This window comes from Drosophila mojavensis, unplaced genomic scaffold, assembly GCF_018153725.1.
Source record: "Drosophila mojavensis isolate 15081-1352.22 unplaced genomic scaffold, ASM1815372v1 contig_16, whole genome shotgun sequence".
NCBI lineage: Eukaryota > Metazoa > Arthropoda > Insecta > Diptera > Drosophilidae > Drosophila > Drosophila mojavensis.
In genome coordinates, this window is record NW_025318693.1 from 8,151,017 (window position 1) to 8,178,059 (window position 27,043).

The 27,043-nt window shown below is 40.0% G+C and overlaps 2 protein-coding genes across 5 annotated transcripts; one reads left to right on the top strand and one right to left on the bottom strand.

The window, feature by feature from the left end:
* The first annotated feature begins 17,529 nt into the window (after positions 1 to 17,529).
* Positions 17,530 to 23,633, top strand: LOC6573033 (band 4.1-like protein 5). Of its 4 annotated transcripts, XM_001999092.4 has the most exons (10): positions 17,531 to 18,482; positions 19,038 to 19,185; positions 19,254 to 19,430; positions 19,642 to 20,683; positions 20,746 to 20,880; positions 21,021 to 21,140; positions 21,225 to 21,379; positions 21,442 to 21,644; positions 21,874 to 22,503; positions 22,686 to 23,633. In XM_001999092.4, exons 1-10 carry the CDS (start codon positions 18,258 to 18,260, stop codon positions 22,839 to 22,841), a joined length of 2,991 nt encoding a protein of 996 aa, XP_001999128.1. In that variant the 5' UTR covers positions 17,531 to 18,257; the 3' UTR covers positions 22,842 to 23,633. The 4 variants fall into 4 exon arrangements, with proteins under 4 accessions (XP_015022198.1, XP_015022197.1, XP_001999128.1 ...); XM_015166712.3 differs by lacking the exon at positions 21,021 to 21,140 and having other exon boundaries at positions 17,530 to 18,482; XM_015166710.3 differs by lacking the exon at positions 21,874 to 22,503.
* Positions 23,634 to 24,496: 863 nt separating this feature from the next.
* On the bottom strand, positions 24,497 to 26,034 carry LOC6573032 (actin-87E). The gene is made up of 2 exons (XM_001999091.4): positions 25,934 to 26,034; positions 24,497 to 25,723 (listed from the first exon to the last, which is right to left on the bottom strand). Exon 2 carries the CDS (start codon positions 25,700 to 25,702, stop codon positions 24,572 to 24,574), a length of 1,131 nt encoding a protein of 376 aa, XP_001999127.1. The 5' UTR covers positions 25,703 to 25,723; positions 25,934 to 26,034; the 3' UTR covers positions 24,497 to 24,571.
* Between the last annotated feature and the right edge of the window lie 1,009 nt (positions 26,035 to 27,043).

A 27,043-nucleotide genomic window follows, 5' to 3' on the forward strand; every position in this document is an offset into this window, starting at 1 on the left:
ATTGGCCAAACTCGTGCAGATTGGAAATCAAATTAAATTGGAAATGCAATAATTTAATTTTAAATAAAATATTTTATGAAAATTGACTCAATAAACACAACCAATATAATATAATAATGGTAATAATACCAAATTGAAAACAAATTAATTGATTTTAAAACAAATTAAAAATTTCTATCAATATAATTATTTTGATTATATTTAAAGTTTGTAGTTTTCTGTGAATGAACACGTAAAATCACTTCGCGCTCGCCGCTTGTTTAATTAAAATAAACTGGATATAGCGTACAAAATCAAATTTGAAATATTTCGATGATGAGCTTTAATGTTTTTTAAATCATTTTGCATATATTAAGTGCCCAGCCCAATTCAAATTACTTTTGAACTATTTAAGAGACATTTTATGGGCCAATATAAATAGTCGGCTATACGCGATTGGCGACCATATTCAACGGGTTTTTAATTGGTTTCAATGTTGTTGCTAATTAATTGCTGAACTTGTTTTAAACAAACCAATTTGTTACAGTTTTACAGTTCTGCAGCAATTTTTTTTTTTTTTTTTTTTTTTTTTTTTTTTGTTGTATCGTATAATTGAGCATATGCTGAAAGCAAATGTCGAAATGGGCTTAAACAAGCAACAAGCGAAGCCAAATCATACAATATATCCCATACATATGTATGTATGGGTAGAGCATTTAGAGCATATTTCATTGCATCACATTTGGCTATTTGCATATTTGCATAAATTAAATGCAATTTAAATTCAAAACTCTCCGCTCTTATCTGGGCAAATAAACAAATACAATATTGAATATGTAATGATAATTAAATTGGTTAGACTTGAGAGTCGGCGCACATATAAATATTGACAACATTTGCGTTAAAGCCAAGAAATCATTGGGCCCACAAATTTGTTGCTGGCAAACAGTGGAAATTCGAAAATAAATCCATTTGATCGCCCGCGTCTGCTCGTATAATTTGGTATCAATCAATATGTTGAGCCGCTTGTATAAATAAATTCTCTCAACTTCTGAAGTAGATTTCCATAATTTTATCTTGCGTGTTCGCTTCATTTTTGTTTTGGGTTTTATATTTTTTTTCGAGAATTTTTTTTATATTTTTTATTTTGCAGAAAACAATTCAGTCTGATACAGCCAGATGTTATTCATCATGTGGCTTTGTTGTGCCTTATCGTGTGATTGATGCGCCATATTCACACGATTCGATATCGGAAAGGAAGTAGTAAAGATGCTCAGCCAATTTACAAGAACAAACACACGAGTAGATGTGCTCACACGTACACTGAGAGAAATGTGTTTGGAGTTGTACTAATAATTGTGAAACCAAGAATCTTGGGGCTTAAAAGAAGATTAGATTGAACTTAAGCTGACATAAATTAAACATGAACTTCTTAGATTCAACAGAAAGTCAACACTTTTTGGTTGAGTGTAAGTGAAAAAGTCGAACGAGAGTCAAAGAGTCGCATATATGTAGATATATAATTCATTAGAGTCATGCAAAACTCTTCATCTTTTGTCAAATTTGAAGCTAGTTTTTCGCTGAGTGTACATCACACATACATATATTGACTTAAAGTACATTATGACCACCCATATGTACATATGTTAAAATGGTTCGAGTGCAATCACCTGGTCCACAATCGAAACGGGTGCATTAAATCGTTAAGGGAACATATACAAATTAATGCAAACAAAAACACGAGTGCTTCCATTCCACAGAGGGAGAGGGAGAGAGAGAGAGGGGGACAGATGGAGTGAGAGTGAGAGCGGGTGAGGGGGACTATTTTCCATATTTGGAGCTGGGGTAGGGGCGCGGGGGCGGATCTTGTCAATAGTTACGACTTTCTGATGTGCCATGGAATGCTAAACAGATCAAAAGCCCAGGCACGAGCGACTGCGGCACGAGGTGTGAGAATTCTCAAGTGAGCTGGCCATGCACTCAGCTGCCTGCAGGCAAAGTCCCAGACGACGACTCTCTATATCTCTCTCTCGCTCACTCTTTCTCTCCGTCCTGCTTTAGGAAGAAATGCAGCTTCGTGGACTTAACACTGGGGATTTGTGGTTTATTTTTGGGCATTCATTGTGTTGGCTGGCTGCCTGCTAGCCTAGCTGGGCGAGCTCATAAAATAGGTGTGGTCATATCATCAATAAATATTCTTCCGATGCTTCAATAAAAAGAAGAGCAACGAGCAAATTAGCTAGAAAAATACTCAAAAAAGAAGAATGTTTAGAATTGAAAACAGTTGCACGCTGTGCGACCCAAAAATAGCAACGTCAATGGCATCCGAAAGTAAACAAAAGAAAATGCATCACATGAAATGCATCTGTATCTGTATCTGCATTTGCATTTGTATCTGTATCTGTATCTGTATCTGTATCTGTATCTGTATCTGTATCTGTATCTGTATCTGTATCTGTATCTGTATCTGTATCTGTATCTGTATCTGTATCTGTATCTGTATCTGTATCTGTATCTGTATCTGTATCTGTATCTGTATCTGTATCTGTATCTGTATCTGTATCTGTATCTGTATCTGTATCTGTATCTGTATCTGTATCTGTATCTGTATCTGTATCTGTATCTGTATCTGTATCTGTATCTGTATCTGTATCTGTATCTGTATCTGCATTTGCATTTGTATCTGTATCTGTATCTGTATCTGTATCTGTATCTGTATCTGTATCTGTATCTGTATCTGTATCTGTATCTGTATCTGTATCTGTATCTGTATCTGTATCTGTATCTGTATCTGTATCTGTATCTGTATCTGTATCTGTATCTGTATCTGTATCTGTATCTGTATCTGTATCTGTATCTGTATCTGTATCTGTATCTGTATCTGTATCTGTATCTGTATCTGTATCTGTATCTGTATCTGTATCTGTATCTGTATCTGTATCTGTATCTGTATCTGTATCTGTATCTGTATCTGTATCTGTATCTGTATCTGTATCTGTATCTGTATCTGTATCTGTATCTGTATCTGTATCTGTATCTGTATCTGTATCTGTATCTGTATCTGTATCTGTATCTGTATCTGTATCTGTATCTGTATCTGTATCTGTATCTGTATCTGTATCTGTATCTGTATCTGTATCTGTATCTGTATCTGTATCTGTATCTGTATCTGTATCTGTATCTGTATCTGTATCTGTATCTGTATCTGTATCTGTATCTGTATCTGTATCTGTATCTGTATCTGTATCTGTATCTGTATCTGTATCTGTATCTGTATCTGTATCTGTATCTGTATCTGTATCTGTATCTGTATCTGTATCTGTATCTGTATCTGTATCTGTATCTGTATCTGTATCTGTATCTGTATCTGTATCTGTATCTGTATCTGTATCTGTATCTGTATCTGTATCTGTATCTGTATCTGTATCTGTATCTGTATCTGTATCTGTATCTGTATCTGTATCTGTATCTGTATCTGTATCTGTATCTGTATCTGTATCTGTATCTGTATCTGTATCTGTATCTGTATCTGTATCTGTATCTGTATCTGTATCTGTATCTGTATCTGTATCTGTATCTGTATCTGTATCTGTATCTGTATCTGTATCTGTATCTGTATCTGTATCTGTATCTGTATCTGTATCTGTATCTGTATCTGTATCTGTATCTGTATCTGTATCTGTATCTGTATCTGTATCTGTATCTGTATCTGTATCTGTATCTGTATCTGTATCTGTATCTGTATCTGTATCTGTATCTGTATCTGTATCTGTATCTGTATCTGTATCTGTATCTGTATCTGTATCTGTATCTGTATCTGTATCTGTATCTGTATCTGTATCTGTATCTGTATCTGTATCTGTATCTGTATCTGTATCTGTATCTGTATCTGTATCTGTATCTGTATCTGTATCTGTATCTGTATCTGTATCTGTATCTGTATCTGTATCTGTATCTGTATCTGTATCTGTATCTGTATCTGTATCTGTATCTGTATCTGTATCTGTATCTGTATCTGTATCTGTATCTGTATCTGTATCTGTATCTGTATCTGTATCTGTATCTGTATCTGTATCTGTATCTGTATCTGTATCTGTATCTGTATCTGTATCTGTATCTGTATCTGTATCTGTATCTGTATCTGTATCTGTATCTGTATCTGTATCTGCATCTGTATCTGTATCTGTATCTGTATCTGTATCTGTATCTGTATCTGTATCTGTATCTGTATCTGTAGCTGTAGCTGTAGCTGTAGCTGTAGCTGTCTGTCTCTTTTGTATGCAGCTGCTGCTTCAGTTGTAGGTGTATTTATATCTGCATCTGTATTTGTAATTGTATCTGCAGCTGCTACGATCGCGTGCCGCGTATTTCCTTGGAAACACGAAACCTTTGTAAATCGTAATCATTTGCATTTTGTTACGGCCATCAACGGCAACATTTTCACCACGGATCCATGCGATACAAATGTATCTATGCAAAAGTGAGGCTGCTGGTTGTGTAGTATTTAAAAGCTCATTTCTACATGCGTTACATGTGTTTCGTTCAGCTCGAACATTTATTATGCTCAGCTACAAAAGGAGTGCCCCGGCCAGCGTCTGATGACTGTAGTCGATGTAAATGTAGATGTGACTGAGGCTGAGTCTTTGGCTCTGCTATTTGCATACGGCATGTTTCGTTAGGTGGAGAGGCCTGTTTTTTATGATTATTTGAGTTATAATGAATTGCTTGTCAAACAGCAATTAATAGCAGCTGACTGTCAAATTAGACGCAGCATCGTCTATTGATGGCTTAATGACAACTTCCAAATAGAAGCACAAAGAACTTAACAAATTTATTAAATTTACAATGAATATCGAAACGCAGATATGCTTTGATAATTTGGCCATCACAGAAATTTGCATATGAATGCCAAAATGTCGTTTATACGCAATATTTCAGGCGTCCACTCGTAAATGCCGTGTTTTGGGCCATTAGCATTAGTTCGCTTCGGTTTTTATTCGAAACGGATGAGGAACAATGATTCTGGCCTAGGCATGGGCATGTTTGTGGGTGCCTCTCGAATCTATATGTTCATCGATTTATCGCTCACACACACACACACACGCACACGCACGCACACAGACACGTGCTTAATACGTGCTTAAATGTTAACATTTCAATTTGCAATTTGTAGCGTCTGTCGGTCTGTATTTCGCAGTCTCTCTGTTTGTTTGCCTGTGAGCGTGCGTGTGTGTGTGTGTGCGTGTGCGTGTGTGTGTGTGCGTGTGTGTGTTTATATTGCATGGTCTGGCCAAACCGTTACGCACTCGCCACGCCCAGCTCGCTAAAATGTTCTCCAAGCATGCAAAGATCATTCGACGCACACATACACACACACACACACGCACGCAGTTGACCCACAGCTTAACCAAACCCTTTGACATGTATCTGTTTCTGCCTCTCAAGCCCAGCCGCACATTTAGATACATTTCTACATGTGTATAATCAGAATTCAAAGGCACGCATTATTGAATAAGCCTCCCTCCCCCCCCAAAAAAAAAAAAAACCAAAAAAAATTGGAATATATATATATGTATATATTTATTGAGGCGTCGTGTTGTTGTGCCATATAAGAGTATCCGTATCCGTGGCCATCGCCCGCTGAATGTGTGCGCCCAGATAAGATACTTTATTGACATTGCGTGTCTAAACACTTTACCGCTACGCTAGTTGCTGTTGCTGCCATTGTTGTTGTTGCTGTTGCTTCTTGATTGTGATTGTGCGCTTTAAGCTTATTTGCATACCCATAATTCTTTATTCAGTGAGGTGTGCGTGTGTATTGTTTAGCATGAGCATCGACATCGCATCGCACCGCACCGCATCGTGTCTATCTATCTATCGACAACACAAGTTTAATCAAAATATATAGAGACATATACACGAGTTAGCTGGAATCGCAGCGCATTTAAATATATATTTGGAAATAAAGCAGTACAAACGCCACTCGATGCTGGCAACTATATTTGTTGTCCCACTCGCTGCCTCCCACTCACACACACAGCACACAATGGCTAGATCTTTGATCTAAACACAAACCCAAAGCTGTTGACGTGCTTCAGCTTAGCTTACTTTAGGCCTAAAGCGAACCCAAGCCCGGCTTGAGCCGGTCTAATATAGAAGCAAAAGCCCCTATTCAATTGCAATGCGCACAATCGGCTGGCTAAGAAATGTATCTAAAGTGAGACATTCGTATGGCACAAGTGGCTGGCCATGATGATGATGATGATGTGGTTGATGATGTTGACTGTCAGCGTGTGTGAGTGTGTATATCTGCTTTTGTGGTCGCCCCAAATCATTAATTTGAGAAAACGTGACTTTTTTGCCATATTTTGAATTCTAATTCCACTCATTAGGCGTCGCTGTCGCCGTTGCCATTCTAAACATAACTTCAAAAGGTGCAGACTGCACTTGTGACACGTTTCGTAATCTCTTGGCTGGGCAAAGCCTTTTTCGCAATTTTCCATAAGCAGGCGGCACACACACTACACACTACACAGCACTGGAGGAAGGTGTGCAGCTCTGACTGCCAAGATGCCGCAGCGCCAAGCGTCGCCAGATACAAATACAGATGCTAATGCTAACCTGCAGCTAAGCACACCTGTGTACAAGTGTAAGGGGGGGGAGGGGAGAGTGGATCTGCGACGTCAGAGTGCATTACAAGCTCAAGTACAAGCTATTTCCGCAACGGAAGGCAGCACACATTTGAGTTTGCCTTTTGTGCCCCGATCCAGGCTGTGGCTCTAGCTATGGCTATGGCGCTGGCAACGCGGCCCGAGTCTAATTAAAATAAGCATGAGCGCCAGCTAGAAAAGGTCGACGTTGGGTAGTTGTGTGGGTAAGCGGCAGGGGGCGGGTGAGAGCTCCTCTATATGCAGTAAGAGATTTGGCAATGGGTTCTTCTTCGGCTGCAGTTGCAAACACGTTGCATAATTGGCCATTTCTGTGTGCAGTTGCCGCACATCATCCTCAATCTTAATTAACAAATATACAAGAAATAAAAATGAAAAACAGAAAAAAAGAAAAAATACACACTGAGGGAAAATAAGTAGAAGTGTAGCCCGAAAGATGCGACATAAAATGCAATTTACGACTTGTCATAAAGGGAGAGCCCGCCATATAGTAAATCATTTTTTATGTAGCGAGTTCACGAGTAGCTGGAGCTACTAACAACGCAAATAAGCCACGGTTAGGCCGAACATAAAATCCTTTAGCACCTTTAAAATGCCCAAGCCAGAGCTACGGCCGACAGCCAAGGGCCATCCGCCATTCGGCTGAGCAGGACGAATGCGACTGCTAAACAGCGAAAATTTATACAATCAACAAATGACATAAAATTGTTGCTGAACGTCGCAAAAAATACAACAACAACAAAAAAAAGATGTTAAGAAATGGACAAAAAATGAAAAAATATAAAGACAAAACAAACAAAACAGGAGAGAAAAAAAAATAAAATAAATTGCATGACAAATTTCTGTGGAGGGTCCAAGTCGAAGTCGAAGTCGAATGAGGATGCCAAGAAATGATGGACGATGATTATATGAGAGGCAGCCAAACATACGCGCACAAGAAACAGCAGACAGAGAGAGAGAGAGATAGAGTGGGAGGGCGAGTGGGAGGCAGAGTGAGACAGAGATGGAGACAGGGCTAACAATTTAAGTCCTCAAATTCCAGCATGTGGAGCAATAATAATAATTTTATTGTTTTAACACAGGTAACAAACAGAAAGTTATTTCAGCCACAGCTGAGCGGCTTTTAAAAACAAATCGTAGGGTGAACAGCGAGCGCCAACCAGGACAACAGTCAAGCAGCCAGGCCGTCAGGCAGCCAGGCAGCCAAGCAGCGAGGACAACGAAACCCAAACAAGGATAAGCGCCAGGGCAAGCGTAAAGATACATATAAAAGAGGTTTTCGTTTGCAAATGCCAAGCAGCAAGGTGTACGCCATATATACAAACAAACCAATCCCACCCACCCCCACACACACACACACACACACACACACACACACACACACACACACACACTCATAACTTGGAGAAGAAACAAATAAAAATGGCGAAATAAAGCAGAATAAGATCTGCAGCGAAATATTTTTATTGCCTTTTTGGCAACACACACACACACACACACACACACACGCACACAACTGGCTACGTGGGTGTGCGTGCATGTGTGTGTGTTTGTTTATTTGTGGATCTCTTTTGATATATAAGTAGACAGCAGAGGGTTGGCGCTGCCTACGTGGGGAGACCAACATAATTTACGCGCCCATAATTTGTCATAAAAATCTTCCAGCAATAATTTAATGTTGAAATGCAAATTTTTAATATATTTTCATACCCTGCACAAACAAAACCAAAAGCCGCGCAAGAACCAAAAAGGTATAAGGGCAACGCGTTGTGGCATAATCTAAATAAAGTAAGTACATATGTACATATATTAATATTAATATATATGTAAGACTATATTTATATTCACTTTCATTTATAAAAAATTAAGTTTTTAATGCAAGCATTTTTTATATGCAAATATTTACAAAAGTATAAAATAATTTGAATTTTTTCATGTGCTAAATTCGAAAGGAAATTTAAAAAAAATGTTTTTCTTCATATAAATATTGTAAGAGCGAAAAATAATCATAAATTTTTAAATTTAAAATTCAATTTAAACTTCATAATTGTCTAGGATATGATACAGTCACGTACGTATTATTTTTACCTGTCTCTGCATATTATTTTTGTTTGCTTGTTTTCTCTATAAATTTGCGCCTTACATTATTTATGTCTATGTGTTACATCTGTGTAAAATATTGCATAGTAGCTGGAAATAATTCGTGAGCCTCGAGTTAAGCTGCCGTTTGATTTAGCCACACTTAAGCCAAAGAGGGCGGGCGATTGAGCGAAATAAGTTAAGTCTGCAGCTTTGTTCATTAGTTCAAAGGGGAAATTTGTTGCTGCATAATAAAATAAGCGATTAGCATGTATGTATGTATGTATGCGTGAACTGACATGCCCAGCTCCAGTCTGAGTTGAGTTGAGTTGAAAGATTTACCAGCCACGCATGCTGAAAGATTTCTACAGCTGCCCCTGCCAGGCTGACTGTCTGCGGCCTAGCAGCTGCCTCAATTGCCACACATGATTGCGCTGTAAACAATTTGTTTTATGTACAATCGTAAGTAACAAATATTTAAAGAAGTTTACAAGATGATATGCGAACGTGTTTTATGACTGCCGCTGCCGCTGTCGCTGCTGCTGCCGCTGCTGTTGCTGCTGCTGTTAGGCGGGTGCAAAAGTAGAAATGACTGAAATGGTTACTTCACTGCTGTTTAATCTTTATGGCGCTTGAGCGTCGAAACTGGAAACTGGAAACTCGAGCCCAGACCCATACCCACACGCATACTCCCTGCACATACCCCCAGCCGTGCCCAATACAAACTCCAACTAAATCATAATCATAGCCAAACAAATACTGCGTGTCATTTGAGCGCACACATCATAAAGCAGCAATTAAGACAATGTTAAAATCGTAAGCGTCAAAAATGTCATAGAAAACTCTGTCGCTCAATAAAATAAAGAAAAACTGTCATAAAAGCTAAACACACACACACACACACACACGCGAAAGAGCCAGCAGGGCGACAGCAAGGACCAAGCCAGACATTAAAAGGCAAAAGAAGAAATAAAAAAAATATTTAAAAAAATAAAATAAAATCAAGAAAAGAAAAAAGAAAGGAAAAGTCTCTATCTTTGGCGTCATTGGCAACGCTGCTAATTGCCAGTCAAAATTCCATGGCTAGAAGTAAAAAAGATGAGATAAATGCGTGGTAACAACATTAAATACGTGAATATGAGCACATCGAGTAGATGTGGCTGCTGCTCCTGCTACTCCTGCAGCTCCTGCTGTTCTCTGCTAATATAAAAAGTTGAAATTTATCTTCGTGCAATTGCCAAGGAAGCCAACACAATTGTGTCAAGCGTTTGCTTTAATTTTAATGCTACTCAACGAGCTGTGCCCCATTTGATGGCGCTTCATTATTTGCTTTTTACTTTTTATCAAATTTATTTATAGCTTAAAAGCAGTTGAAGTCTGCTGAAGTCAAATCGTTTCGAAATTGTTATCCCTGCTTAAGCCAAAGTAGTTGCTCTTAAACATATCGCGTTACTCCATAGATGGAATTTAAAAATTCACTTGAACCTCGCTATAAGAATATCAGGACCAGACGAAGAGCTATAATTATATATTTTCCATGCATATAAAAGCAAAGTTTAAGTTAAGGATTATAAATAATAAGCCACATCAGTTAACATGCTTTGAGCAGTTATTTATGGACGTAATTAAAAGACTATTAAGCTTAACAAGCAGCAAAGGAATAAAATTCTTAACTTTCAGTGAAGTGATAGCACAATATAAATATATATATATAAAATATATATATATATATATATATATATATATATATAAAATATTAAAAATAATAATGGACTTTTGCATAGAAAGTTTTGTATTTGCATTTCCCAGCATATTTAAGTATCATTAAAGCAAATGCAACTATAATAATATATGTATGAAAACCAGCTATCTAAATTAGAATGTATCGATTCTATAATTCTATGTCATTCTAATAATAAACGTTTGGTTTAGCATATAGCTTGTGGGCTTATTTGTTAGTTGAATCTAGCAAGTGAACAATAGCTGGCAAGTTGTATTGAAAAACCTGTCGGCTCTATCACTAGAACACTTCCCTATTGACCGCTATTTAGACATCGGCTAAGCTACACTTTGCTAAGCTGTATATACCGCGTTATAAATAGCGAGTTTATGCATAGACAGCAAATGAGAGCGTTGCCATAGAGCCATGGAAATTCGATTGTAGAACTGCAGCTGTAATAGAAGCTGTTACAGGTGCCATTAAAAGACTGAGCAGCCCCTAAGCATGCTTTAACAGCAGCTTGTACTAAAATTAATGTTAAGATCAACAGCTGCTGCGCTTGCCCTAAGCTGACAATTCAATTCAGAGTTCTGTAAATAAGAATCAAAGACTGATCGATAATAAATAAATAAATAAATAAATACAAAATTAAACAATAACAACATATTTTAAATTAAATTACAAATCAAATAAGAATGAAATAGAAGAAACAAAGGCTGCTATATTATAAAAAATAATAAATAAAATATATTAAAAAAGAAAACTTAAATAATATTGGGAAAAAATAATAAAAAGTTTTGATATTACGTTTTGATACGTTGCTTTAAATCAAATAAAATTGAATAAATTTGTTTGTAATAATTTTATCTTATAAATATAATTCAAATATTTGTTTAATTAAATTAATACTTTATATTTGTCAAATAAAATAAAATTAAATATAAATTTTGTTCATATTTTTATTTTATTAATAAAATAAAACTAATTGCTTAAAAATTAAAAATAAATATGAACTAAGTTAGGCATACCTATGTTAATTGTTGTTAAGTTTCAATTTATTTTTATTTTACCACCTCTGCATAGCAAAGCACATTTCATTAGTTTGCCATGAGTCTGTACACTAATATTCAATTAAGATACTTTTCCATTTTCGGCAACAAGTCCTGCGCCAGCAGCTGTGGAAAAACTAAGCAAGAGAAAATATTTTACACGCTGTGGCGCGCTGTGCTGAAAGTAAATCGTTGTTAAAATGAACTAAATTTAATTAATAAATTGTTGACTGAGATAGAAGCAAAGCAAATGCTAACGCAATATACACACACATACATATATACGAGTATATCTATATAAATACTTTTTTTTTTTAGTGGCAAAGAGAATTGAACAAATCACAGCGGTTGCCACAAAAACCACACACATCAAACACATGAAAAGCGGGAGTCTGTCACCTCAGCGGTGTCCATGTGTGTGTAGGTGAGTATGAGGCTGTCTGTGTGTGCGCGTGTGTGTGTGGCGATGGTTTGGTACAGAACGGAAATGACTCTTAGGAGCAGGCTTGACCATAACCAATAGCCGGACGCAAAGCCAAACCATTCAGCGAACTAATGCAGACCTAAGGCAAATATAATTGCGACTGTGTGTGTGGGCATGTGTGTGCTTTAGTGGGCGTTGTTTGGGGGTTGGGCGAGTCAAGGTTTTTTTCTGCACAATGTTACAAGACATTTGCATGCTGGCGTCATCTGGCTGGGGCTTGGTTTTCGGGGCATTTGTGGTTAGCGTATGGCCAGCAAGACAACATTTGACAATTGTGCTGATGCCGCCGTAGCAGCAGCAGCAGCAGCACACACACACACACAGACAGACTCTCAGAGGACAGAACATAGCAAAACCCCAAAGACAACTGGCACTAGCAACTGCTACAGCTAGAGCTACTCCGACTGTGGCTATAGCCACTGCTTCGACTGTTATTGCTGCTGCATACGTGCTCAACAAAATATTGATTTAAATGAGTTTCAGTTTCGGTTTTCATTTCCTATCCCAAAAATTCCAACAATCAGCAAATTGTGCTGCTCAATGAACTACTTTTTTCTATCTATTTCTCTACTTCAGTGTCTCACTGTCTCTCTCTTTCTCAATCTCTCTCTCTCTGTCTCTCTCTCTCTCTGTCTCTCTCTTGTCCTTCGTGTGTGTGTGAAGCGCTTCAAGTGCTACTCGTTAGATAGTGGGCCAAGTAAAATGCATGATAAGCAAAATATTGCACATTGATGATGAGCGGCTTCTCACTTCTCGCTTCTCGCCTAGCCGATGAACAATGTGCCTCTTCTATGTGGCATGTGGCAAGTTGTCGTCGTCGTTGTTGTTGTTGTTGCGTCCACGACATTGCCAAGTGGTTCGATTCCAGGCGATTGAGCCGATTTCTTGTCTTCAGCTGTGGCTCGTGAATCACATAAAATTTTGCTTAAGCAACCAAATCTCGGTTCGTAAGCCGCATTTATAAGTGCAGCCTAATGGATCCAAGTTGCATTGCTCAATTGAAATTGCAATGGGAAAAATATTGCAGTAGCATATTCCAATAATCAATTATTTTTAAATGTGGTTAGCAGTCAGTTATCCATACAACTAATTTGGTTTGAGGTTTCATTTAAAATGAAATCGAAATGTATTTCCAGCCCCTAATCGCTTGGCAGACAGTTTGACACTCGCAAGACAATGCTGAGTACTCTCATGGGGAATGCCCGATTCGAAGATACTCTGAAAGATGAAGGCTGAGATTTATTTATATACAGAAATACATGTTTATATATGTGATATACTACAGACAAAGCTTAAGAATTTATTATTTGATATGTTATATTTTGGGGTTTATGAAGAAATTATACTATTATATAAATATATAATTTAATGTCTGAGTTCATAAGGGAATTCGCGCTCCATAAAATTATGTAAAATTTGTCTATGCTTATTAGAGAGTTTACATTAAAAATTAGTGAGCTCGAGTTACACTTGAACTAATGAAAAAATCGATTTTTATCGATATCAAGTGTATGATATGAGTTATCGAAAAGTTATCAATATGTTAAAGTGACATATGTAAATACACATCCTATATTTACAAATTGTAAGTATTTCAGCTAGTGTCAAAATGGACTTCCAGGCCTTAACAGATCGATTCAGCTCATCGTCCCCTACAAGGACAAATATATAAATATATATCTATATATAAACTCTTTAGAGTACATCATGCCTTCTTCCTCGTTCAGCTACTTCATGCTGAATAATTTAAATGAAATTCAAATGAATTTGCGAGCTTTTAACTTTTTGTGGAAGTCAAATCAAAAACATGCTTAGTTTGCCCTGATTATGGGAAAACTCGCTTTGCATAACAAAGCTAAAAAAAGTATACATATATATATATACATATATATATTTATGATCTCTTTTTCTCACACACACACACACACACAGAGACATCAATAATATGAACTACAATTTAAAGTTGATAGTTTTATTGTTGCCGCATCCCAAGGGTAAAATCTTTGAGCCAAATGCAAAAACTAATGCCAAACTGTTTTTGCTGTTTGCTGTCATTGCCAAAACCTATCTAATACACACATATATAAGTCTATGTGTGTATGTGTGTGTGTGTGTGTGCGTGTGTTGGTGCGTACATATGTCCGAATCAAGTGTAAATAGCCAGAAAACCTTTCAAGTTTCTTCGGCTTGGCCAAAAGTCATTTGAAGTCATTTCAGAGTCGCAGTCACCCGAAAAAGCCGCAGACAGTCAAGCAAAGCGAAACTGTTGCCAGAAAACCAAAAAAAAAAAAAAAAAAGAAGAAGAAGAAGCTGAAAAAAAATGTAGAAGATGTGAAACTCTGAGCAAAACTTTTGCTTTAGTTTCTACCTAGTGGCATAGAAAAGAATATATATTTGAATATATGCTAAACTCATTTGCATATTGTTTTTCGGCTTGCCTATTGAGCCAAGAGTGAGAGCAGGAGCCGGAGCCGGTGCCGGAGCTGAGAGCAGGAGCTGGCGGCGAGCGAGCGAGCAAACCGCGCTTAAAGTTCAAAGGAAGTTTTCGGTGGCTGCGCACTCAACGCATTCAGAGCACTCGCAGCATGATTGCAGCTAAAAGGCTCTTAAAGTAATTAGTGGCATAAATTAAATCCCCTGGCTAAATAACAATGCCCAATTGTTTCAATGACCCTTGTGCCACTTTTAATTGTTGCAATGCTACCAAAGTTTTAGAAACGTTCCTCTCTCTCGCTCGCTCTCTCTCACTCGCTCTCTCATCCGTTGGCAGGATTAAAGCTACTGTCAGGCCAAAAAGAGTTGCTGGAACAAAAAGGCCGCTAGAATTTTTATATTTCTTCTCTTCACATTTTTTTTGTTGTTTTTTTTTTTTTTTTTTTTTTTTGGGTGGTTTTTGGACTGTGGTCACTAAGCACCGTTGCCCCAAATGGCGCTGCAACAAAAGCTGCCCCAGGGCATAAATAACTTTTTATACATTTCATATGGTTTTTTACGAAAAGGTCGCGTAGCGGCAAAAAAGTTGACACATTTTAAAATTGTATATGAAATAAAATAAAGCTCGGCATAATTTCTGTACATTTGAAAATAAAACAGAACAAATTCGGCTCCAACTAATTATTTTGTAGTCAAGATGTTCTCCCTTTTTGCCTTTCTTTGTCATTTTTGCAACATTGATTTTCAATTGATTTCGGTTGCTGCTGCTGCTACTCTCGCCTTTTGTCATAAAAATACTCATCGAAAAATAAAACAAGCTGTTGACTTGCCAAATAGCCGTGAATTATTCCCCCAGGGCGTAGGTGAGCAGGTAAACGGCAATCGCTTAGTTTCTGCCCCCGCTCAGAAATTGCTGAGACAACAAATGTTGTTGTTGTTGTTTTTACTTCTTCTGCTACTCCTTCTGCTCAATACAAACGCCTTGGCATCGCATCGCATCGCATCCTGTGCTTGTCTCTTGGCCGACGATAACGAGCCGACAGTCGAGAGGCCGAGGCCGTCGAGAGCAGCGCGCCAGCCAGGATATCGTAAAGCGACATACAATCACACATAAAATTTTACAACACGAGGATGTTTTTTATTGCAATGAGTGTGCTCGGCTCGTTCTCGCCTCCATCGACGTGCCGTACCAATCGAGAGCTTAAGTAGCCAATTACTGGAAGGTTCGAATTACGTTGCCGTCTCTCGTCTTTTTCTGCCGTTTGGATATCAGTCGTTCGATGTCATTTTGGGCCCTTTTGGCCAGTTTGTTAGCGTTAGCAAAACATTTTTTCTATTTAATTAAAATGAATTTACCTTTTCGTTTGGCCCCCATGGCAACCAAACCAAACGCCGCGCCGCGCCGCGCTGCGTCGCCAACGGCTGATTTATGGATGGCCAACAATAAATTGCGACGACGGCGACGCCAGCGACGCCTCAGCCTGAAGCAATTTAAATCACGAGCTGCGGTTTTAATTAAAAGGAATTTATTTTGCACTCAACTGCAGATAAAATGCACAGTAGTTGCCCATAGTTCACTCTCCACACACACACACACAGACACACGCTGAGACACACAAATATTTATACACCTGTGAGCGACTTTTCATTATCGATGAATTAGGGCGAAAGGAAACTGTTGGCATTCGTTTACTTTAGAGGGGGAAAGAGAGAGGGAGACTTTTGGCCATTTCCTAATTATGAACACACCCATTAAAGCAAACCATTTAGCTGGCTGTCATAATTACGGCCTACGCATGTTGTTTGGGCCAGTTGTTGATGGCCAGCTCGGGTTGCCAACTGGTCAGCCGTTCGTCGTGCCAAAGCAGCGGCAGTCAAACGTCTTCGGCTTGGCCTGGTCCCGCTGGCCTCGCTGGCCTTGCTAGCCTCACTGGCCTCACTGGCCTCACTGGCTAGTTGTTAGGCATCCGATCGGGTTTCCTTATTAGCCAGCAATTAATCATGCGCCTGGTTATAACAAGCGTTCTGTAATTATGCTGTCATATCTGTGAAATGCATTTTCATCTAAGTGTAAATGCATATCGAGGGAAAATTGATAGCCAATAAACGCAGATTAATCATGGAAGTGTGCATGCATAGTTTACGCTTTTAGCCAATGTTGTAAAGGAAAACCGAGGCGCCCATCTCGGGGGTCCACTAAAAGCTCGATATAAATATGAACCAACAGCTAAGAAGGCAGAAAATACCGCACAAGCAAACACACACACACACACACACCATATACAGAAACCGCCACACACTCACACGCACACATGAGCATACGGAAATTGTTGGCGATAAATCTCCCATTTACCTTTAAACTCGAAATACGGCGACCAATAGGGGGATGTTGCTTGTGCCTCTGCCTGTGTGTGTGAGTGTGTGTTGGTTGACTGCGTCGCTTACAGTTACAGCTCCAGCCCTAAATCCACTAACAAATAAAGGAATAAATTGCCCATAAAAAGGATTTTGCAAATGCCGGCTGCAACTAGAAAGCCCCTCATGTGCTTCGTATTTACAGCTGTGGTGGGACCGTTGTAAATGTAAGTTAACTGATAGTTTTCTTTTTTTTTTTTTATTCGGTTCAAGTAAAACTTGCTTATTTTAATCATAAAATTTCGTAAGTTTGTCTCTATTTTATATTGCATTAAGCTTTTTATCATTGTTTCTTATGACTTTGGCTTGATCCACTGTAAGTTGATTTGTTAGCTAGTAATTGTTTACAATGCCAAAGGGATTTTCCTATTTTATTCTCTTGTCTGTTATTTAATGCTGCGCGCCAAGCCTTTAAAATTTTTAGTAATCGATAAGTTGTTTGTCGAACAATGAGTGTTGGCTAACACACTAAAAACTGGCGCGAACTTTGTAATAGAATAATATAGCTAAAATTTGTTAATATAGAAAACATTTAACTATAATATAAACATAATTTTACAAAATATTAGAATTTTAAGATAATGGAAATTTGTGAACTACTTAAAAATTCAAATAAAACTATAATCAACTGCAAACAATGTGACCAATAAATATATAATTTTTTTCGATGAGTATCGATACAAAACAAAACAATCTACTTTTTCACACTACCCACGTTCGGTCACACTGCGTATTTTACCATCATCGCATAAAACTTTGCTTGCAAGTACAGCAAATGTTTAATTTACGGCACCATAACAAATATATATACACAATTTCATTAGAATTTTACAACGCACGTATACTTATGTTATAAAACGACGCGCTAAAAACAATTCGCCTAAAAAGAAAGAAATATTGCTGCTATCGTCTGTGTTGGTGTTCTCACTTGAAGGAACGAAAGGAACGGAACGTGTTTGGTGTTTGGGGCGGACTTGTTTTTTATGCCAGAGCGGAAAAGAGGACGCCGCTGTAACTAACTGTGATTTGGGGAAATATAGCCGCGCGGCTACAGGAGCGCCAAAAGCCTGCCCAAGACCCAGCTCAACCCGATTCGCTTGTGTTAGACTGAGGAAACGGGGGGCGTGCAAGAGTGTGTGTGTGTGTATCTGTTCCATACAAGAACAAGTTGCAGTTCATTTGTATGAGGTCGCGCGTGTATTGGTGTCTACGGTTCGCGTGTGCTCTGCAGGTGTGCGTGCTTGTTTGTATGTATTAGTGTGACTGAGCGCTTTGGTCTTCATGTCTGCGCTTTTTCCCAGACGACGAAGAAGCGAGCACACAGGTGAATTATTGGTGCAATACGCTGTGTTGGCAACAAAGCCCAACGCCAAACGCCAAGCCATCAGAAGACAAACCGAGAATAGTGTAGAAGCGAGCGACTGCAAAAAATGCTGCGTTTTCTAAGTCGTCGCAAGGTGCGCAACAACTATGCGGATAATGCGAGCAACGTACGGGGCGGTGGCGGTGGCGCTGGTGGTGGTGGGGTCGGCGGTGGCGTCATTGCGAGCAGCAGCGGGTCACAGATTAAGCCCCAACGTATCGCGGTAAACAAAAATAAAATCGACTGCCGTGTTATACTGCTGGACAATACTGACCTTTCCATCGAATTATCGGTGAGTATATAGAATTACATTCTGCTTATCATAATACATACAGCAGGAACATGCATTAGAGGGACGCTGATGCGGTAAAGGGGTGTCTTGTTTTGTTTGCTTAAAGTGGAGTACAAAAATTCAATCACTGCATGCTTGTGTGTGGGTTTGTGTGTGTGTACGTGTGATAAACAGAAAATTTACTGCTGATCAGCGCACATTATTTAAGAACCCCGAAAAAAGAATTTTAAACAAAAACGAACGTGATTAGTTCAGGGCCACACTTGATACTCTGCATTAGAGATGAGCGCGTGACGAGTTGCGTATCGTGAAAATGAATCAGGCATTTTCCACATTAAAATACATTTTTAATTCCGCCTTAAACAAGCTCTAAGATGGTTTCATGTCGTCACACATCTATTCACAATTAGCAAATCTTAAAAGATGACTACTATTATATATATTTTTCTTATAATTTACTTCATATCTTGATCTTATAAGCGACACGCTCACATCTCTACATTGCATGCGATTCCGTGCATTCATAAATTTTAATTAAATATTCATTGATTGCAGAAAAAAGCGCTTGGCAGCTTCCTCTATGAACAGGTCTTCTATGCGCTAGACATAATTGAGAAGGATTACTTTGGGCTGCAGTTTATGGATGCGAATCATGTGAAGCATTGGCTCGATCCCACTAAACCCATCAAGAAGCAAGTGAAAAGTGAGTGTGCAACAATATTTATAATCGTATATATATGTGTGTATTTAAATATTCAATTTCAATTCTAGTTGGACCACCGTATACATTCCGTTTGAAGGTCAAATTCTACTCTTCCGAACCGAATACGCTGCGCGAGGAGTTAACACGATATTTGTTCTTCTTGCAACTGAAACAAGATCTGCTGGAGGGCCGTTTAGACTGTCCGGATGACAAAGCTTCCGAACTCTGCGCGCTGGCCTTGCAGTGTACGTGATTCCCACTGAGCTGGCAATTGCTGTAGAATATTAATTTAAATACAATGCATACTTGAAAAGTTGAATGGCCACCTTTGCTGTGACCTTTGGTTGGCGCAAAGGTTGACCTAAACGTACAATGGGTTAATGTGTTGCTTTATAGCTATATACTCTCCGATTACGTAAAACACAAATAACGCTATTTCTTTCTTTGCGCCTACAGCGGAATTGGGTGACTACGACGATCAGGTGCATTCGGCAGCTACCGTGTCGGAGTTCCGTTTTGTGCCGGAGCAAACGGAGGATCTGGAGATTGCCATATTAGAGGAGTATAAAACATGCCGTGGCCTAACACCGGCACAGGCGGAGACGGCCTTCCTGAACAAGGCCAAGTGGCTGGACATGTACGGCGTGGATATGCACACTGTGCTGGGCAAAGATAGCTGCGAATACCATCTGGGCCTAACGCCCACTGGGATTCTGGTGTTTGAGCGTGATCAGAAGATTGGTCTCTTCTTCTGGCCCAAGATTAGCAAATTGGATTTTAAGAAGAAGAAGCTTACGCTTATTGTCATTGAAGACGATGACGAGGGTCGCGAGCAAGAGCACACCTTCGTCTTCCGACTGTACAATGAGAAGGCTTGCAAGCATCTGTGGAAGTGCGCCGTGGAGCATCACACCTTCTTCCGTTTGCGGGCGCCTGTTAAGGGACCTTCGGCTCGGCAAAACTTCTTCCGCATGGGCTCGCGCTTCCGTTACTCGGGCCGCACCGAATTCCAGACCACGCAGCAGAGCCGCGCTCGACGCACTGTCCAGTTTGAGCGTCGGCCCTCGCAGCGATTCGCCAGTCGTCAGTCGCACTTGTTGCGCGAGCGTCAAAAGGAGTCGGCCGCAGCTGCCGTAGCTACGGTCAATGCACGAGCAGCAGCCGCTGCAGCTGCAGCAGCCGCAGGTCCAGCGATGCCAGCTCCATCTGTTGTTCCTTCCGTAGCCAGCAATGAGAACAATAATGAAACATTCGACTCGCTAATCTCGGCAGATCCGTTCATCCCCGTCACCCCCTCACCATCCGTTCTGACTGTTATACAAAACTCGGCGATTATTGAGCCAGATGCGGCATGCGGTAGTTCAATTAGCTCGTCTACTAATGCGGGCGCCACTTATCCTTCGCTGGGCCGCAACTCACTTAAATCCAACTTTAGCAATGATGATCCGGCCTACAGCAAGATTGGCTCCATTGGCAAGGCAGCGGGACTACTGGTGAAGTATGCATATTAACATAGCTTTAAAAGTTGTAAGTATAAAAACATTTGTTTCACTTTCCTAGATTGGAGCCAGAGTACACGCCTCCATATTCTCCGAATGCCACTAAGAACTTTGATGAGACGAATCCGTTTAGAAGTGCGGCCACCTCGCATCACGGCAGCTTTGGCAAGGCCTCAATTAGCTCAGGCCAGCTCAGGTGGGTGCCGGAATTGTCTATTGCCTCGTTGTGCCTCTTGTATCGCTTTTGTCTATGCCTTTTGACTAATATACGCATTGTTTTGTATTTGTCACGCATTTCTGTGCTATGTTCTGTATTCTCTGTGTATCATTGTGCAGTGTTAGGAGCGGCTTATCGGATAAAGATAGAGAGCTAGATTCATTACTTAAGTCCATTGTTAAAGATCCATCCCCATCTGTGCTTGCAAACGAAGCCATTAATGATGCTAACAGTATCAGGTAGCGTAAATAATATACATCACTTATCGTAAATGAAAGGCATGTTAAATATCGAATTAACTTTGTACCTCGCTCTGCTCTTAGGGTTACCATCAACAAGACCTTTGACATGGATCACAATACGGAAACACTGAAGCGGCTTTCAAATAACAACGAGAAGCCCAACAATCAAGTGAAGCTAGCCAACGTGGGCGCCAGCGCGTTGCCGCCAGGCAATATCAAGTGCAATATACTTAAGGGTAAGGTTAAGTCCAGTCTTCATATGATTCAATGGTTGCCTAAAACATGTTTATTTGCTCAGCTCGCGTTGAGGAAGAGCTGGGCGCCAGCGGCGGCAATGCAAAGTTGACCAATCAAATGTTTGTGCCCGCCGCCCACTCGAGCAACAGCACCAGCAACAGCAGCAGCGCCAACATGCATGTGAACAACAATAACAACATAAGCAACAGCAATCACACACACACCGATGGACCGGATTCCCTGAATGCCACCTACATATCAGTGGTGAGTTGGATAGCAAACCAGTTAGCCCCATGCCATGCACTTATTTCATGCTTTTTCTGTACATTTATTTTTATTTTCTGTTTTATTTACATTCGCTGTGTGCACTTTGTGTTTAATATGTGTACGTGTGTGTGTATGTGTGTGTGTGCACGTGTGCTGTGGATGTTGTTATGTTTTCGATGTTTGCTTGGCTTTGTAAACGCTTAAAACACACAAAATAAAAAAACAGGGCGGCGATAAGCTGACGCTCAGCATACCGGAACAGAAGCCGACCAGTGGCAGCGGCAGTGGCAGCAGCAGCAGCAACGGCAGCGGCAACGGCAGCAGCAACTCAAGCACCATCAATAGCCACGCTAATGCCCGGGCCAGCAATAACTCACCCTTCAGCAATGCCACCTTCGTGTCGGCCTTTAGCGGGCCACCGACGCCGCCGTCTTCGCTGCCGCCGACAATAAACAATACAAACACCACCAGCATGGCCACCACGGTGACCAGCATTAATACACCTAGCAGTAGCAGCTGCAGCGCCAGTGGCAGCGGCAGCAGCAGCAGCAATACTGCCACGGAACTGACCGGTGCTACGCCCAGTGGAACTGGCAACTCCTTGCTGAGCAATGCCTCAGCAGCTGAAATACTCATTAATGAAATTTTCATTAACAATATAATCAACAATAATGCGACGGCGAACAGCAAACCGGAGGCCAAAACAAAATCCGCAACAACCAGCGCTGCCGCCACATCAACGCCCAGCGCTGGCACGCTGCTATTTTCGACGCTCAGCGAGCAGGAGCGCTTGGAGACAGAGAAGGCGAATCAGCAGCCCAATCAAAGCGAAGTCGATGCACCGCAAAGCGAAAAGGTTTGGCACCACAACTAAGTTGGGAAACACCATATCTGTTCTTTAACTGGCCTTGCAAACTAACATTTCTGTTTTCATTTCAATATGCACCCACTATTAACCGCCTCTATATGCAAATTATCTATTTAAATATCTGTATGTATGTCTATATATCTAAAACATTTCTCTATCAACATCCACAGAAGCATGGCAACAATCAGCAGGAGAACAATCGATTGCCAGCAAATAGTACCAGGGATATGGTCTCACCTTGGCTGGTCTCCTCGGAAATTGTTTCAGCGACTAAGGGACGTGAGCCGACTATAATACGCAAATCCGTTATTACAACACAGTTGTAATTATTGTTTAAATTTAACAATTTTATAATTGATAAGACTTAATGATCGTATTTATATATATAAGAAGATAGCTATGACAAACCTTAGACAACATTCTTTTAAGCATTCCACGTAGCAGCAACAAGGTTAAAGACAATGAGAGAGCAGGTCCAATCAAAATGAAACTATGGAAACATATTATCGTTAACTGTCCATTAAATGTGCCTTAAATTATATTAACTATATAAATATTAAATGTACGAATATGTCTCGTCTCGTCAGCGAGCAAAGTGTGCTTCAAGAAACAGTGTACTTAAATTTTACATAATGTATTCAACTAAATGATAAGTGTATAGACTGGATTTTTAACCAAGCAAAGTGATGTCTTTCTGCTTAATATACAACGCTCTATATTATAGCTAAGAAAATGTGACAAAAACGTATACATATATATCTACGTATAGATATTTTTTAAAATTGCAGTATTCAAATTAACAAAAGAAACAGAGAAAATGTAACAAAACAAAATGAACAACGAAATTGTCGCAGATTTTGAATTGAATATCAAACTATATCCCTATGCAAATGTATTCAATTTGGAATCTAGTGTCACGCTCATGAGGTTTAAATGACAGCTAACTGAAAACCTACTCATATACACATATATATAAATATATCTATATATATATACCATATATCAATTGTTAAGTGCAAAGCGAGCATTTCATTTTTTGTATACAACTTTGAAAAAAAGAAAAACAATTGCATTTTTATAATTAAATGTTTAATAAATGTGCATATACGGAAATAGTATTTTGGGCTTGTTTTTTCAATTAGGCAGGCCATTCCAGGAAGCCACCAGCTGCCATATGACCTGTAATGTTCAAGTGCGCACACACACACACATAAATGTGTGTACGTGCGTGTGTGTGTGTACTTGAAATTCCAAGACATTTTCGCAGCAGCCGAGGGTCGCACCATGGCACTGCAATTAGAAGACAGCCGGCAGGCACTGTTTAATGTTGTTTCCAAACGACGACGCCCAATGTCTGCATAAATTTTATTTTCAAGACAAACATCGTAATGTTGTTTCTGTTGTTGCATGTTGTTATATTCACAGAATATTATTTTTAGCCCTCGTCGACGAGGGGGGGGCGAACGAACAGTTGCATCTGCCTGAATGATGCATATGTGCTTGTGTGTGTGTGTGTGTGTACTTTGGAACAGCAACGCAAGTATATCGCCTGATATATGTATATACACACACATATATGTATAGCCATAGCTAGATATAGTGTGCATTAGCTACACCTTATACTATGGTTGGGGGTGGATGTGCGAAATTACCGTAATTTCCTGCGTAAGCTAAATATAGAACCAATGTACAGAAAAGTTCAAGAAAAGAAATCCATGAACAAGATTTTTGCATTTAATTTAAAATGGATGCTATTATTTATTTGTAAACTGTTAAATTTAGATAGTTCTTTTCTTCTCAATTTCTCCATTCGTCATCGGAGCGACACGTCCAATAAATATTAATATAAATATAATACATTTCATTGCTGGCCGATTGAGCGCTCAATTGGTTTCTATGTCCGTCTGGTTGGCAGGGCAGCAAGAGGTTTAACTTAAAATTAATCGTTATTAAGCTCTAGGCGCCGTGTAAGCGACGCCGATTTTTGTTTTTGTTTGGTTTTGCTTGTGTTGTGCTGTGATGTGTTGTGTGCGTGTGTGTGTGTTGGCTGTAGTGCTTAGAAGCACTTGCGGTGCACAATGCCGGGGCCGGACTCATCGTACTCCTGCTTGGAGATCCACATCTGCTGGAAGGTCGAGAGGGAGGCCAAGATGGAGCCACCGATCCAGACGGAGTATTTGCGCTCAGGTGGGGCAATGATCTTAATCTTGATGGTGGATGGAGCGAGGGCAGTGATTTCCTTTTGCATACGATCGGCAATACCTGGGTACATGGTGGTGCCGCCGGACATGACAATGTTGGCATACAGATCCTTACGAATATCCACGTCGCACTTCATGATCGAGTTGTAGACGGTTTCATGGATGCCGCACGATTCCATGCCCAAGAACGAGGGCTGGAACAGAGATTCGGGGCAGCGGAAGCGCTCGTTGCCAATGGTAATGACCTGTCCATCGGGCAACTCGTATGACTTCTCCAGAGATGTGGACGCAGCAGCGGTGGCCATCTCCTGCTCAAAGTCCAGGGCAACATAGCACAGCTTCTCCTTGATATCACGCACGATTTCACGCTCAGCCGTGGTGGTGAACGAGTAGCCACGCTCCGTGAGGATCTTCATCAGATAGTCGGTCAAATCGCGGCCGGCCAAGTCCAGACGCAGAATGGCATGGGGCAGGGCATAACCTTCATAGATGGGCACGGTGTGGGAGACGCCATCGCCAGAGTCCAGCACAATGCCGGTGGTACGGCCGGAGGCGTACAGGGAGAGCACAGCCTGGATGGCCACATACATGGCGGGTGCGTTGAATGTCTCAAACATGATCTGGGTCATCTTCTCGCGATTGGCCTTGGGGTTGAGTGGCGCCTCAGTGAGCAGCACTGGGTGCTCCTCGGGTGCGACACGCAATTCATTGTAGAAAGTGTGATGCCAGATCTTCTCCATATCATCCCAGTTGGTGATGATGCCGTGCTCGATGGGATATTTCAGAGTGAGGATACCTCTCTTGGACTGCGCCTCATCGCCCACATAGGAATCCTTCTGACCCATGCCAACCATAACGCCCTGATGGCGTGGACGGCCTACAATCGATGGGAAGACGGCGCGGGGCGCATCGTCGCCGGCAAAGCCAGCCTTGCACATACCGGAACCATTGTCCACGACCAATGCGGCAACTTCATCATCACACATCCTGGCGATTAATCTGTCTTACTGCAGGGGAGAGCAGAATGCGTACGATTAGATAAGTTGAAGTCAAAAGGACTCGCAAATTTCAAACAAGATTCGACTCAGACTTTGAAAACTAACAGATCCAAGCGTTCTTTTTTTTTTTTTAATTTTCAAGACTCAATTGTTTTATTATGAATTATTTTTTAATGATTACAAAAATTGACTATTTTTATTTTTAATAATTTCACTAACCGTTTAAGAAAGAAAAAAAGAACTGTAAATTGTATATCAACACTTTCGCTGTAGAACTGCGAGTGGCTGCTGGATTGTAATGAGCTAATATTTATACCATTCGAGCGACCCTCAGTCGAGCAGATTTTTCACACGCATACGAGCGCAAGAGATACACACACAGTTGCACATATGGACGGACATATGCAGCACATGGATGCACATTTCGCTAAAGGGGAAATTTCGAATATCTTTTAAAAATACTCTGTTTTTTTTTTCTTTCATATTTTTTGTAGAGAGGCCAAAGCAGCCGTCGCTGAGCATAGAGTAAACAAAAATTGTTCACACACAAATGCACACACACGCACACGCACGCACACACTGATGTATAGAGTCGATCCTCCGTGGAGGCGTCGTAGGCGTATATATATAATTTTTTGTTTTGTCTAATTTTTAATCAACATTTGCACGTTGGTCCAATCCATACATGGGGATGCTTGGAACTCTCTCTCTCTCTCTCGTTCTGTACCTCTCTCTCCCTCTCTGTCTGCCTCTCTGTGTTGCTCTCCCACTGTCTCTCTCGTTGGGGCACTCGTAATTAGAAAAAAAAAAAGAATTTCAAAACAAAACAAAATATTTAAGTATCAAAAATATTCTGTGCTACAATTCGTTGGGCGTTTGCATGTGGGTGTATCTTAGAGGGTGTAGGGTATATGATGCTGGGCGGGTGGAGGTGTAGGTGGAGATTTCGGCATCATAAACATGCAAGTCGAAAATTGTCAATAGTTTTCGCCTTCTACATGTAGGAAATTACAAGTTGAAAAATTATTGAACTATATATATAATTAATAATGTAAAAATAGGAAAATATTTCGATAATTTGCTCGGCAGCTTCATATTCTAGTAGCTCATTATTAACTCGTATGTTTGTTGTTTACACTAAATCTTGTGAATTTTTTTTTTTTTTTTTTTCGTTTTCTGGTTTTTGTTGATGTTATTTTTAAAGGAAAACGAGAAAAAAAAAATCAAATATCGTGCACTCTCACGTTTTTGCATAAGATTCTTTGACGCTGACGCGCAGATACGAATGGAATTCTATTTATAAAAGAATTTTTCAATTCTTAATTTTTA

Bases quoted from the DNA above. Each gene is read 5' to 3' on its own strand.
- LOC6573033 (XM_001999092.4), top strand. From the start codon at position 18,258: ATGCTGCGTTTTCTAAGTCGTCGCAAGGTGCGCAACAACTATGCGGAT. The intron at 18,483-19,037 runs GTGAGTATATAG...CATTGATTGCAG, and splicing joins ACCTTTCCATCGAATTATCG to AAAAAAGCGCTTGGCAGCTT. The intron at 21,380-21,441 runs GTAAGGTTAAGT...TTATTTGCTCAG, and splicing joins CAAGTGCAATATACTTAAGG to CTCGCGTTGAGGAAGAGCTG.
- LOC6573032 (XM_001999091.4), bottom strand. From the start codon at position 25,702: ATGTGTGATGATGAAGTTGCCGCATTGGTCGTGGACAATGGTTCCGGT.